Source organism: Serinus canaria, chromosome 8, assembly GCF_022539315.1.
Source record: "Serinus canaria isolate serCan28SL12 chromosome 8, serCan2020, whole genome shotgun sequence".
In the NCBI taxonomy this organism is placed as follows: domain Eukaryota; kingdom Metazoa; phylum Chordata; class Aves; order Passeriformes; family Fringillidae; genus Serinus; species Serinus canaria.
The window spans coordinates 23,330,156-23,342,628 of record NC_066322.1 but is presented as its reverse complement, the minus strand read 5'-3'; the positions used below and the strand labels follow the sequence as shown (position 1 = coordinate 23,342,628).

At 43.2% G+C, this 12,473-nt stretch overlaps 1 protein-coding gene across 3 annotated transcripts in view; it reads right to left on the bottom strand.

Moving 5' to 3' along the window:
• SMG7 (SMG7 nonsense mediated mRNA decay factor) overlaps positions 1–12,473 on the bottom strand; it is a 51,196-nt gene that overhangs the window by 2,467 nt on the left and 36,256 nt on the right. For 2 of the 3 annotated variants that reach the window (XM_030226381.2, XM_050977340.1), the window contains exons 15-21: positions 9,279–9,423; positions 7,692–8,080; positions 6,588–6,953; positions 2,511–2,591; positions 1,786–1,945; positions 364–534; positions 103–254 (exon numbers count right to left, since the gene is read on the bottom strand). In XM_030226381.2, the coding sequence (XP_030082241.1) occupies positions 103–254; positions 364–534; positions 1,786–1,945; positions 2,511–2,591; positions 6,588–6,953; positions 7,692–8,080; positions 9,279–9,423 (1,464 nt within the window). The remainder of the gene's footprint in view (positions 1–102; positions 255–363; positions 535–1,785; positions 1,946–2,510; positions 2,592–6,587; positions 6,954–7,691; positions 8,081–9,278; positions 9,424–12,473) is intronic. The other variant, XM_050977341.1, reaches the window with a different exon arrangement.

Sequence of the window (12,473 nt, the reverse complement as noted above, 5' to 3'; positions counted from 1 at the left end):
GGCTTCTGGCACTGAACTCTGAGACTTCCAACAGGCTAATGCCCATCACTTGATCATCCAGCCTGCAGACCCATCCCTGAGCACAGTCCCAGCCAAACCCACCTTCAGGCTCTCCATAAGCACAGCTGAGGAGTCCTCCATGGCAGGAGGGCCTTGGACTGCCCAGGTACCACTGGGAGCACTGGACTGGTGCCAGCTGCTCTCCGAAGAGGACGATGTTGTTGGGAGATAGTCCAGACCAAACCCTCCCATTGCTAAAATGGCAGAAAGACAAGTTCAAAGTGAGATGGCAAAACCAGTGCAAAACCAGCATAATCAGGATGGTGACTGACAGCTCCATCCAAACTGGAACCCAGCACTTGCCTGGCTTATCTGTTTTCCAGCGGTCTGCGACTCTCCGGTCTCTGTTGTCTGGAGTCCCAATGGGTCCAAAGTTAGAGAAAGGAACAGAATTGTGGTTATGGGTTGGAGGGGAGCTTGGCAAGCTGCTGGGGTTGGAGGAGTGAGGAGACTGGCTGGCTGGTGTTGAATGATCTAGGGATTACAAGGGAAGAGGAAAAAAGGTCAGCAGAGACAGCAGGAGCCTCCCAGTTTTGAATATCTTAGTGCTGATGCTAATTTTGCCATCACCCAGTTTGCTACAATACCGAAGGTCAGTTTTTATTCCCTCCATTACATGAATGTAATGTAAATTCCTAAATTCTGAACGAAAAATTTACATGAACAGAACGACTGTGTTTAATGCTTCCAAGAAAAACAAAATCCAGGACACCTCACGAGGGCTGGCTAGGCAAAGCCAGTTTCCCCCATGTCTCTTGAAGAACTTGTGTCAAACTAAATGAATACCTGTCTCCAAGTTTGACAAACCAATAGAAAAATTAGATTAGACCTTGAGGAGTTTGCAAGTTTACAACTTGAACTCCCAGGTCTGAGAATGTTTTTGCACTTATGTGAGTCTTAAAACAACTAAGACCAGAATTCATTAGTGAGCAAATGCCTCTCTGCTTTATGCTTCCTCTCCAAAACAGGAGAGGAAGCATAAAGCAGGCTGTCCACAGGCAGAACAGAATAAATCAAGAGGTGAAGGGAGAGGGACTTGAAGCCATGTGAGCCAAAAATCCTGCTAGAATAAAGCACTTTGCAACTCCCTCCACTTCACCCATAACGGCTTCTCCTGGTTGGTTGCACAAGTCCCACCAAACATCTCATCCAGTGCAGATGATTTTTAGTGAGATTAAAATCCAGGTGTAATAGTTATGGTTTATGCCTTTAAGATAATTACTAAGAAAGAAGCTGGTCTGCTTTATGGACTGCTTAACAGTAAAAAACCAAATGCAACAAACCCCACTACTGTTTCCCTCATACAGTTTCTTTTTCAAATATTTGCATTATGAAATCCAGCTACCCATGCTTTTTCCAAAAAAATGCAACACAAAGTATATGGATGTCTGAGTTAAAGCACTACTCCCAAATGGCTGTCAGGAAACCAAGTTAAAGAGATTTCAGGATTTATCACCTCCTACAACATTTATCCTGCTCAACTACTTAAATTAAAATCCAAGTTCTTACACTGTATTAATTACAAAATCCCCTCGTATTTGTGCAGATATATAAAGCAAAACAGAAACCTTCAGAGATCTTGCCAAGCAAGTTTGGTGGGTTTTTTTTTCTTTTTAATTTTTTTTTTTTTTTTTTTATTTCCAGTCACATATAACTTGCAGGTGGTTTAGAATTAACTCAAATCCTCTTAAATCACAGACACAAGAAATGCCATACCAGGATTACCTGAGCTGGCTGGAAGGGATGGAGACCACGGAGTCCCTTCAAAGAGAGAATAGAGTGAAGTCTCCTGATGGGCAACTGAAGGGGTGACTTCTGTTTTTGTGCTGGTATTGATGTTTTTTCCATATACCTCATTGAACATGCTGTTGTTTGGATATCTTTCCTGAAAAAAAACCCAAACAATATAAGAGCTTGTGTGTTAGACTTATTTCAAACACTGAGACTGTACAAAGGAAACAATTATAGTTCAAAATAGTTCCTAATTCCTTTTTCACTTCCCAGCCCCATCTTCTTTGACCATTTAATTTAAGTCCATCACATTCTGAATCAGGACAGATTTCTCCTGGCTGAACTACAAAGTCTTCACAAAATCCTGATTTCCAGGACTCAGAAAAGTTCTATCAAGACCCTGCTCAATTCTCTGGAAGAGAACAGGTAATTCATTGCTCATAGGAAATAAAAACCTACAGACCATAGCACCCTGAGAGGCATATTTTAAGTCAATTTCATTACTTCACTAAGAGCAAAGGGCCCCGGAACTCAGCAAGATTCAAGAGTACATCTGCAGAGATACAGCTAAGATGAATTTGGGAAGAAAACTGATAAAGGCAAAGATTAGGGTTGATACAGAGTGGAATTACACATCAATGTGGATTTCTTTCAGGTTTTCCACTGGCTTAACCACAAGCTGAAACTGCATAAGATGTTGGACTCTGGCTCTCACTCACCTGATTTAGAGAAAAGCCACTGAGGGACAGGAAAGATGATGACTGAGACATCAATTCTGATGGTTTTTCCAGCAGGGACTTCTTCAGAAACCAAAAAGGGGAAAAGCACAGTTAGTGCTCAGTGTAGGGACCAGGAGGAAAGTGTCTAATCAGAAACTGCCAAAGTGGTTTTGGTCACATTTACAACTTGTCTTGCATTTTACATCCAGCACCTTGGAGGACAGGGGAGGCAAGCTAACAAGTGCAAAAAATCAGTAGTTTTCCTACTACCTGTAATTAATAAACCAACAAACATTACAGCTGAGAGTCTCAGACCCAGAACAGGTTTTCAAATGCAAAGTTTAATACTCTGATACATCTAAAGGGGAGACTCCTGGCAAAAATACCTTATGGTTGTGTAAAACCTTGTACAAGTGAGACAGGATCCCTCCCAGTGACACGAGGACTCTTTCAAACAAGATTAGACTCTTGTAGACTCTTGTATGTGGCTACTGACAGAATATTCTTTTAGTTCTGAGATCCCTGCTGTAGAGACATTCTTAGACAGCGAGAGCAGCTAAGTGCTTTTCAAATTAGGTTTAGTAGTCCAACATCATTTAGTACTCTCTTATTTCCATTATAAATTACTTGAAGAGAGGAAGGAAAAAAAAAATCCAACCCAAATGTTTAAAAGAAAGGTGCCAAAACTCCTCTGGACTTTTTACTTCCATGTAAAGATATTACAGACCATGACCTTTTTTTGCATCACCTATGCCACCTCCCTCTCACACAGTTGTTATTTCCAGTGTAATATTTCTTATCTTTCTGTTTGGTTCTTACTATGATGGAGTGAAAAACAGTGTCTCTGAAACGAGCCTATTCAGAGAAAAAATAGCTAAATTATCACTGACAGAAACCAAAGAAAAATTACCAAGCTTGGCTGGTAGATAATGAACATCTCAAATCTAGGATGTGCATCACCAAGCCATAAAATTAGTAAAAACATAAGTAAAAGTGTGTGTGAACCAAAACAAAAGCTGTAGTCTTGTTACAAATAAACCCCATCCTGCACTCTCACCAGCTCAGTATGTCAGATGTTTTAAAATTTGTTATTCAGACCACAAAAAACAGAACTAGCATCTTTCTGTCTTAAACACAGCCACAGTACCTGGAATATTTTTGCTTTCATCCTGCAAACTTAAGACAAACAGACTCATTTTCTTGGCAAGCAGCCCCTAGCTTGTTAGAGTTTCAAAGTGACAGCTCATTACTTTGAAAGCACATTTTAAAAGCCAGACAAAATTCCCACTCTGCATATCCACACGACTTGCACAGCGAAGGATTTCCTTCCATTTGGCAGCAGACACAACAGCAGGAGCTTCAAAAGAAGCTGCTAAAGCAGCAGCTATTAGTTTCTTAGCAAAGTTATCTAATGAGATAGAAATTAGTGTCTTTTGCAACTGACTCCTTGGAATGGCAGGTAAAATAACTGAGGAAGAGACTTAATCAGAGATTTGGAGTGGTCAAAAGTAATTCTTTGTTACAGCTACTAATCTGAATGAGTGTGATTTAATGAACATGCTTGTAGCCGTAGTAGAAAGGCATGCTGCACTTTCAGAGGAAATTTAAAAATTCAACAGCTCTGAGACCCCTCAGCTAGTGAACTAGGGAGGTTTTAATATAAAAAAATGTTTAATATAAAAAAAAACCTCTGTCAAAAATGACTGTATTTCTATAAGAGTTACAGGATACTTATCCAGTTAATTGCTATTTTCTTCCAAAGCCATCATTCTTTTTTAAGAATCTCTTCTGCATTGAATAGGGCAGCATCCCCCTGCCTCTATGGAATTTTTATATGCAGATTATAATCACAGAATCATATCACAGAATTGCATAATGGCTTAGGTTGGAAGGGACCTTAAAACTCCTCTCATTCCACCCCACTGCCCAGGGACACCTTCCACTATCCCAGGCTGCTCCAAGCCCCATTTAACCTGGCCTTGGACACTTCCAGGGATGGGGCAGCCACAGCTTCTCCCCAGCCTCACAGGGAAAAATTTCTTCCTAGAATCTCATCTAAACCTATCCTCTGTTAGTTTGAAGCCATTCCCCCTTGTCCTGTCACTACACCTGGTTCTGATGACTCCCCACAGCCCTATCAGTGTCCCCTCACTCCCACTCTTTATTACTAAGCCCATACAATTACAGAAGAGCAAGCGCATTAAATGAGGTATCATGATGCTCAACACCTCTCCTGTGGACTGTACTTACAAAAACCCCACAGTTACTCTGATTTCTGAACAAATTAGCAGGCCTGGATTCAGCCCAAAAGCTGTAGTTTTCACCCCTGGGAAAACTAGCTCAAAGGTGAGGCAGGAAAGTAGACAGGAGGTATGGGGGAGAGAAAGGAATTTCACATTTCTTATAATTTCACAGAAGAAAGAGATGCCAGTTAAGAGTGAGAAGCAGCAGTATTACATCAAATACATACAAAGAGGCTTCGTCCAGGAAGAGAGGCGAGAGGCCCCAGCAGAGCTGGGTAAAGATCAGGAGGATTAGAGAAAATCAGCTCTTCCTCCTCCTCCAAGGCAGCCAGACTCTTTAACAGGTCCGGAGGAAGCAGAGGGGAGCTCTTGGGGTCCTAGTGACAGAAATGAGCACAGTGAGACAACAGAAGGCAGAAAGAACAGCCAGAGCAGGAGAGAGAACAGCAAGAGGAAGGCAGAAAGCAGCATGCAGAGGGCGAGGTGAGAATGGTGCTGAGGCACACACTGAGAACTCTGAGCAGAAACAACCACACAGCCAAAAGCGCACGGGGAGAGGACCACGCATCCAAGTGACAGCAGGGAGCTTTAATCAGCAGAGCAAGTGCTTCCCCTTGCATCCATGCCACACTGAACCTGCTTCCACGTGCAAGGACAACAAACAAAACCTTATCATTCTTCTACAGCTGACCTGGGAGTAATTTAGGTTTCAAGTAGAATTATGTTTCTTCATCTTCTTTTCTCTGCTTGTGGAGTTTAAATCCCATGAGACTTATTTCCACTGGTGATAGCTGCTATGCCAATGCTATGACCAGCCCCCTGGGCCAGTAAATCTGCTCAGTGCTGGCCAGACTGCACATCTTTACTTTTGTGAGGGATGCTTAAAGCACAAGCATCACAGGCATAGCTTCTCTCTGCAGCACAATGTGCTGGCACCTTGGCAAGGTTTCCCTTTTAGGAAAGAAGACAAGGCTTTGACCCTGTCTCCATCTAAAAACCACAACCTGACATCAGGGTAGTACTGTACATTGTCTGTACATTGTACTCCTGTACATTGTCTGGCTTTTCTCTTGGAAGGAAAAGCCAAGTGATATCAGCTGACCTTCTCCATGTTCTGAGTGCATTTACAGAGGCACACCCAACCAAAGGTTTAAAAGGCCTCTGTTTAAGCTTCCTTATAAACATCACCAGAAGCACTCACAGATGATTCCAGGACTGTTAATAAATAACAGAGATTGGTGGGTTTATAAACACCAACATGAAGCACGATTACATCAACAGAAGTAAAGTATTCCATTTACTGCAACTGGGAGCTAAGAAAGCCATTTAGCTCTCTCAGTGTGGTGGGATTTTCAGGAAGAACAAACAAAAAAATCCAAGACAAGACCACTACTACCATCGTTGACTGCTCAACCTATTGCAGCCTCAGCCATTCAGTTCACTATAGCAGTGTTAGGAGTTCACCTAAAGTGCAATAATTCAACTGCAATTATTTGGGTGGCTTTTATGGTTTTCACCAGTTGCAGACAAGAATCTTCCCCAAAACTATGTTTCTCAGCCTGGCAGACAAAGCACAGAGATGGATGTCACATCCATAGTGAACAAGACGTACATCTACTTGAAACCAAATCTTCAAGAGATACTACACGCAGCCTACTACAATGGGGAATTCATTACTTTGTGCTGGAACCCCAGGTACTGATGCTCAGGTCTCTTCTAAATAACTTTACATTGACCTACTTGGGACCACAGGGCATTCCTGAAACAGGGAAATGCCAAGAGTTGCCAGGAACATCAGAGCTTTATTTTTCCCCACTTGCAGCGTGAGTCTTACCTCAAAGGTCATCCTGGAGACAGCATCCTGCTCGGAGCGGAAGACTCCCTGCCGCTTCCCCCTGCGGTCCATGCTCGACTGCTGGGTCATCACCCTGTTGTCCGTCATGCCATAGGAAGAGTCCCAGTAATATTCTGGCACCTTGACTTCTGAGGGGTTCTGGTTATATGGCTCCATTGGGAAAGGCTTCATTTTTTTCTCCAGAGGTTGCTGTTGCATCACAGGAGGCTGTAATGACTGTTCAAAGAGTTTGAGAGGGTCCTGGGCCTGCAGGTAATAGGGCTGCTTTACAGACATGATCTTCCCCAGGGAGCCTTGGACTTGAGGGGGGTTCCAGAGCTGCTTCGACGTGTCTGTCTGTGGATACTGAGGCAGAGACACAGGATTTCACCAGCAGGGAGGAACAATCCATGTTACCTGAATGCTTATCTCCATCCAAGCTGTCAGCCTGGCTCATGCGTGATAGCTAATCAGAATGTTTGTGGAATGTCTGTGTTATTCATCAAAAGCAATTTCCATAGGCATCCAATGCTCTCTAGTCAAGCTTTAAACCAACAGCCAAGTATAATCCTTACTCTATCCAGTACCTTTTAACCCAAAAGGCTACAAACTAAACCTTTAGTAAGGTACTGAGCCAGCATTTTGCTGCCCAGAACACATGCAGGGTCTCACCATTGGGTCCAGATTTGCCAGAAGGGAGATTTTCTCCAGCACAAGGTGAGCAAAGGAACTAAGAGCTGTAAGGGAACTGACACTGCCACCAGTTAGCCAAAAGGTGAGTGCAGGTGGAGGTTCACACTCAGTCCTCATCACTCACACTAGAAAGGCCTGAGACAGACATACCACCTCCATACCATGTCTGTATCAGAAACACAGAGCAAACAGATGACAAAACAGACATTCCCTTCCAGTACATACCTTCCTTTCAGTTACAGATCATATGTTCGCACCCACTAAACTTCAGCTCATTTCCAAATTTGCCCAGAAGTTCACAATCAAAAAATTCTTTAATGACAATTTTGAAAGGTAATCCAGGAAGACAAGTCTTGAACATTGCCACTTATTTTTAAATAAAGCCCGGCATCTAGCACAGGCCAAGTTTACCTGCTGGAATCCAGAGTGGTGTGGTGGGCTCTTCCCCAGGCCCTGCACAGCTTTCGTGGGGGACTGCTGCTGCTGCTGCTGGGCCAGAGCTTGGACCTGTAACTGGCTTGCGGACTGTGCTGTTGCCTGAGCTGGTAAAGATGAGAGGGGTTGCTGGGAAGGAGGTGGTGTTTGCTGAGGTCCCTGGGTCATTGGCCCTGGTCCAGAGGGCCGTTGCTGGCTGTAAGGAATGTGGGACTGTTTCCCACCTTGCACCTGGTTTCCTGCAGGCGAGTGAGCTGTGGGCTGGAGGAAGGTTCCTGGGACAGAAACACCACCTGGGAAGGTGTACCCCGTGCTCATGGAGAAAGCCACAGGAGGGGGGACAACATAGGTTGGAGGAGGAAATCCTGGAAAAGATTAAAAAAAAATGCACCTTTACACAATTTGACAAAGCATACAACTCTCTGCAGAAAACTTTTAGTGGGGGGTTCTCTTCCTATGCTGTTCATTTAGGGAAGGAGGCACCAGTCTGCACACATGCACTACAGTGTTGTTCCCCACCTTGGCACGTGCATGGCTGTAATCACACAAGAACTCCAAGTTTGTTTTGGAGTTTTCTTGTAACGTTCCAGGGACTGAGAGCAGTCAGCATGGCAGTATTTGAGGGTCATATGTTTCCACATTCCTGTATTCCCTGCCTCCCAATCTCTGTGCTTTTTCTGACCCCCACTACCTTTTCCCTTCATTGCTCTTAGGTTTTTGATGCTTTACCCCCAAAGTTTCCTCCCCTTCAAACACATTTTCAGGGACTAAACTTCTGCAGGAACAAACAGAAGCAATCAATACAGTAAGTGTACTGCCTGCTCTCAGAGGATCCCCAGTCTCTGGATCAATTTAGAGAGAGACAGATGGTAACCAAACAAATCCTCATATCTGTAAGATCAGTTCCTTCCCTGCAGTTCACACTGAAAAGCCAGGTTTGGAAGGCAAGCTTTAATTCTGTGTCTCCCAGGTCAGATTTTATGCTGACTTGGGACAGGGAAGATGCCCATCTGTCTTATATTGAGAAGCTCCATATAACACATGCAGGGAAGACACAGCTTCCAGTCATTTCCTGAGCAAACATGGATGGCAAGGTATGACAGGCAGACTCCACAGCAAAATGGAACACAGCGCAGCAACAAGTAAGACCACACAAATTACAGTTTCAAACATGAGCACCACTACTGAGTTTTAAAGCAAGCAGTGTGATTGATCTTTTGCAATGGAGTCTGAAGCACAGGGAATGCTTCAGAAGCAGTGCTAGCAGAAAGCTTTGTCATGTTCAGACTAACTACAGGAAGAGCCTAGCGTGAAGTTCCTTGATCTCACACCCACTAAACCAGAAGGAGGTGGCAGATTTCATGACAAACCTCGATTTCAAAGCATAAGGAATGTTACTTATCTTGTTTCAGTTCTGCTATGCCCCTTTTTACCATTTGATAAGATGTTCAACAGGAAAATTCATGGTCATTAACATGACCTTCCAGAAGCTGTACTAACCACTATTACAGGATTTTCTTCAGTCAACAATAAATGACACTTCAAAATAATGATGCAAATTACCTGGCCGGCTAGGAAGGGGAGGGAAGGCTCCTGGGTGATGAATAGGGATGAACTGGGAACTGCTGGCCTGGCTTGGAGTCTGAGTTACAGGTGTTTTCCTGGCTTCAGATACCGGAGTCTTCCTCATCTCCGTCTGGGATTTCACCTGATGCAAAAGAAAGTACAAAGAAATTAAATCACTTGTCCTAAATTTCCACATTAACCATAACATGTCTCAAGCCAAAAATTAAACTCTCAAATTGTCTGAGCATTTTTTTTTCCCCCTAAGTAAATGAGAGACCTTTGGAACACAGAGCCCTCCTCACTGACCTCAGGCAGATTACCCTGCATGTCCTCAGGCACTTCTCACCTCAAAGATTTTTACTCAGAAGATGCAAGAGGCTCCTTCTCTAGCAATGAGAGTGAGAAGCAGACATAGTAACTCACACCATCCAAGGAACTTACCAGGCTGCTCACCTGCAGTGTTTAAAAGCAAAAAGTGCAGATGCTACTATGCTTCTCCTAGGGCACTGCTTCAACCAAGTTATGCTACTTACCTGCTGCACCTTGAAAAACAAACACTGCCACACTCTTCCTGGGGAGTTCTCTCAGCCTAATCCATACAGTGATGTATATGCACAAACTCCACACTATGGAATTCTTTTGACCCAGAGCATACAAGACAAACAGCAGAAGTGCTTCACCTCATTCAGTTTACTGTGTAACTGTGGGGTGTTATGTAAAAAGAGCTGCACCAGTTAAAGGCAGAGAGAAGAATGGAATGTAATGTTTACCTTATTCTGAGTCTCCCGCGGTCTGGGTCTTCCTGGGGAGGAAGACAGAGGGGAAGACTACTTTCCCTTTCTGTTCAGCTCGGCAGAACTGCCTGGAATGCAAGATGGAGCAGGCAGGAAAAAGACAGCAAGCAAGGAACCCGGGCAATACAGAAAGGGCCCAGGAGCAGACCTGACACCAAGCCTCAAAGGTGAGTGAAAGAAAGGGTTGTATCAGGATCAAATTAAAAAAATTCAAACCAAACAACAACAATAACCCCCACACCATAACTGTGTGGGGTTTATTTAGACATTTAGTGCTGCTGAGTTGAAAGGAGTTACAGGACAGTTGTTTTCTGCCAAATTACAGTAGTAAAGGGATAGATGAATTAATATCCTTTCTTAAGTTCTTTTTCAAATTGAGTTTCCCCATTTAGAAATTATGGGAGTGTAGGGTTCTTTCTGCATTTGTAAAATTGGGAGATTTGGGTGGATTTTTCATTTCCCACTAGAAAAAGTCTGCAGGGAACTCCACCTCAAGGTTCTGGCTGATGCTAAGCACCATGAACAATGCAGGCCCTTGCTCCTGCTGCACCTCTTCACCCTCCATCACGTTCAGCATATTTAACTTACACTGAGCTGTCCCTTTTCCCTCCATAAAAAGCCAAATATTTTTATAACCCATATCAGGCACTATGCATTCTTTTATGGAAATGCTGGAGAAATCAAAGACAATCTTCCTGCCATGGCATTTTAAAACTCAAGTTCTATCCATCAAAAACTCAAGTATGCTATAAAACATTTCCAGAGGATGGCTTCCAAAAGGCCCCCTGCATGACTTACAGTTAACTTTATAAAAACATATGTTACTAAAATTAATTAATCAAGACAAATTTCAGTTCCTTCCTTGCTTCTATTTGATATCACCTCAGAAGTGTCAATGCTACCAAATATTCACCCCCACAACACCCCTAAGTGTTCCTACATAGTGCTTGAGAGAGGCACCATTTTATCACAGGGACCTCTTAAGAGTGTGCTACACTTTGAGTTAGTCTGCACTGAGCTTCCTTGGCTCCTAACATGATCTTCCCTAGAGAGTAGAGATTCAACCCAGATCACACCCTGCCTGAGCATGCAAGTTTCCCATGTATCTGCAAAGCAGGACTGATCACCTCTGTACCACATTCCTCACATTTTTGCAAAGTAGGAACTACAGCATTTAAGCTTTTGAAGGCAATGAACTATGTAGGAAATAAAGCATGAAATCGTCAGGAGTGCCAAAGCAGAACACAAACAGTCCATCAACTGGTATGAAACCTATCCTGGATTCTCAGTGTGGGGGGAAGCAAGCCCTCCCTCTACTCTGGAGCAGGTCTGGATAAGTAAGCCCACCAAATTATATGAAACAAAAGGCATTTCACTGGACTTGTTGCCCTAAATACAGCCGATGGAGCTAAAAAGCCAAAATTAATTTCTATTCAAGAAGAGACAAACAATAACAGACAACATTAGAGCAGATTCTGCTACAGCTGGGTTTGTTGTATCTTAAGACTAAATCAAGCAAATTTCTGATACATAAGCTATTGTCCCTACCCAGAAAGCTACACATAATCCTCAGATCTGGCAGGTTTTTATCCACCTGAAGTCCTTATTTTGCAAAACAGGGGCACAAAGACCAAAACTGGGAGTTATGCTCAGACCTGCAATGACATTCCAGATCCATCTGACAAATAAATAATAAACTTGCTATTCTAACCCACCTATGTTGGTTTTCAAACACCAGAATCATGTTCCATGACTCACAAATGATTGCCCCTTGGTTTCTGTAGCCTTTACAGAAATCCTTTGTACCCTGAGGTATGGCTCCCCTGCAAAACCAACTGGATAATGCTGCCAGTTCAGACATTCCATTTCATAACCAGGATGTTTAACAGCAAATCATCAGGAGGAAAACAGGGAGAATAATCCAGGGCTCCTAAACAACACAAGCTGGAAAAACTGAAAGAGATGTTTGTCTAGCCTGGGGAAAAGACCTCAATTGCACAGGCCTTTGGAGCAGCTGCAAAGAGGAAGGAGAGTTATTCTGCAGACCTGTCCTGGGCAGCAGTAATGGGCTTACACCCATCACTACCATTGAATGGTTCCAGTCATCATCAGGAAATTACCTGAAATACAGCCAAATTGTCCAGGTACAGATAAGATCAGCCCTGACACTCTCTACCCCTCATTTACTATGACTCAGTGGAAGGCAGAACAGCAAATTCACTGTTTACTTGATATATTTCATATTTAATGCTCAAATAAATAGATAAAAAACCATGCCCCTAAAAAATATAACTGGTAAAAGAGCAGCCAAAACCAAACCATTTTGACCAAGTGCCTGAGCACAGATTAATGATTTAAGAGCACAGTGGCTTTCTTTACTTTGACAGAAACTTGGGTG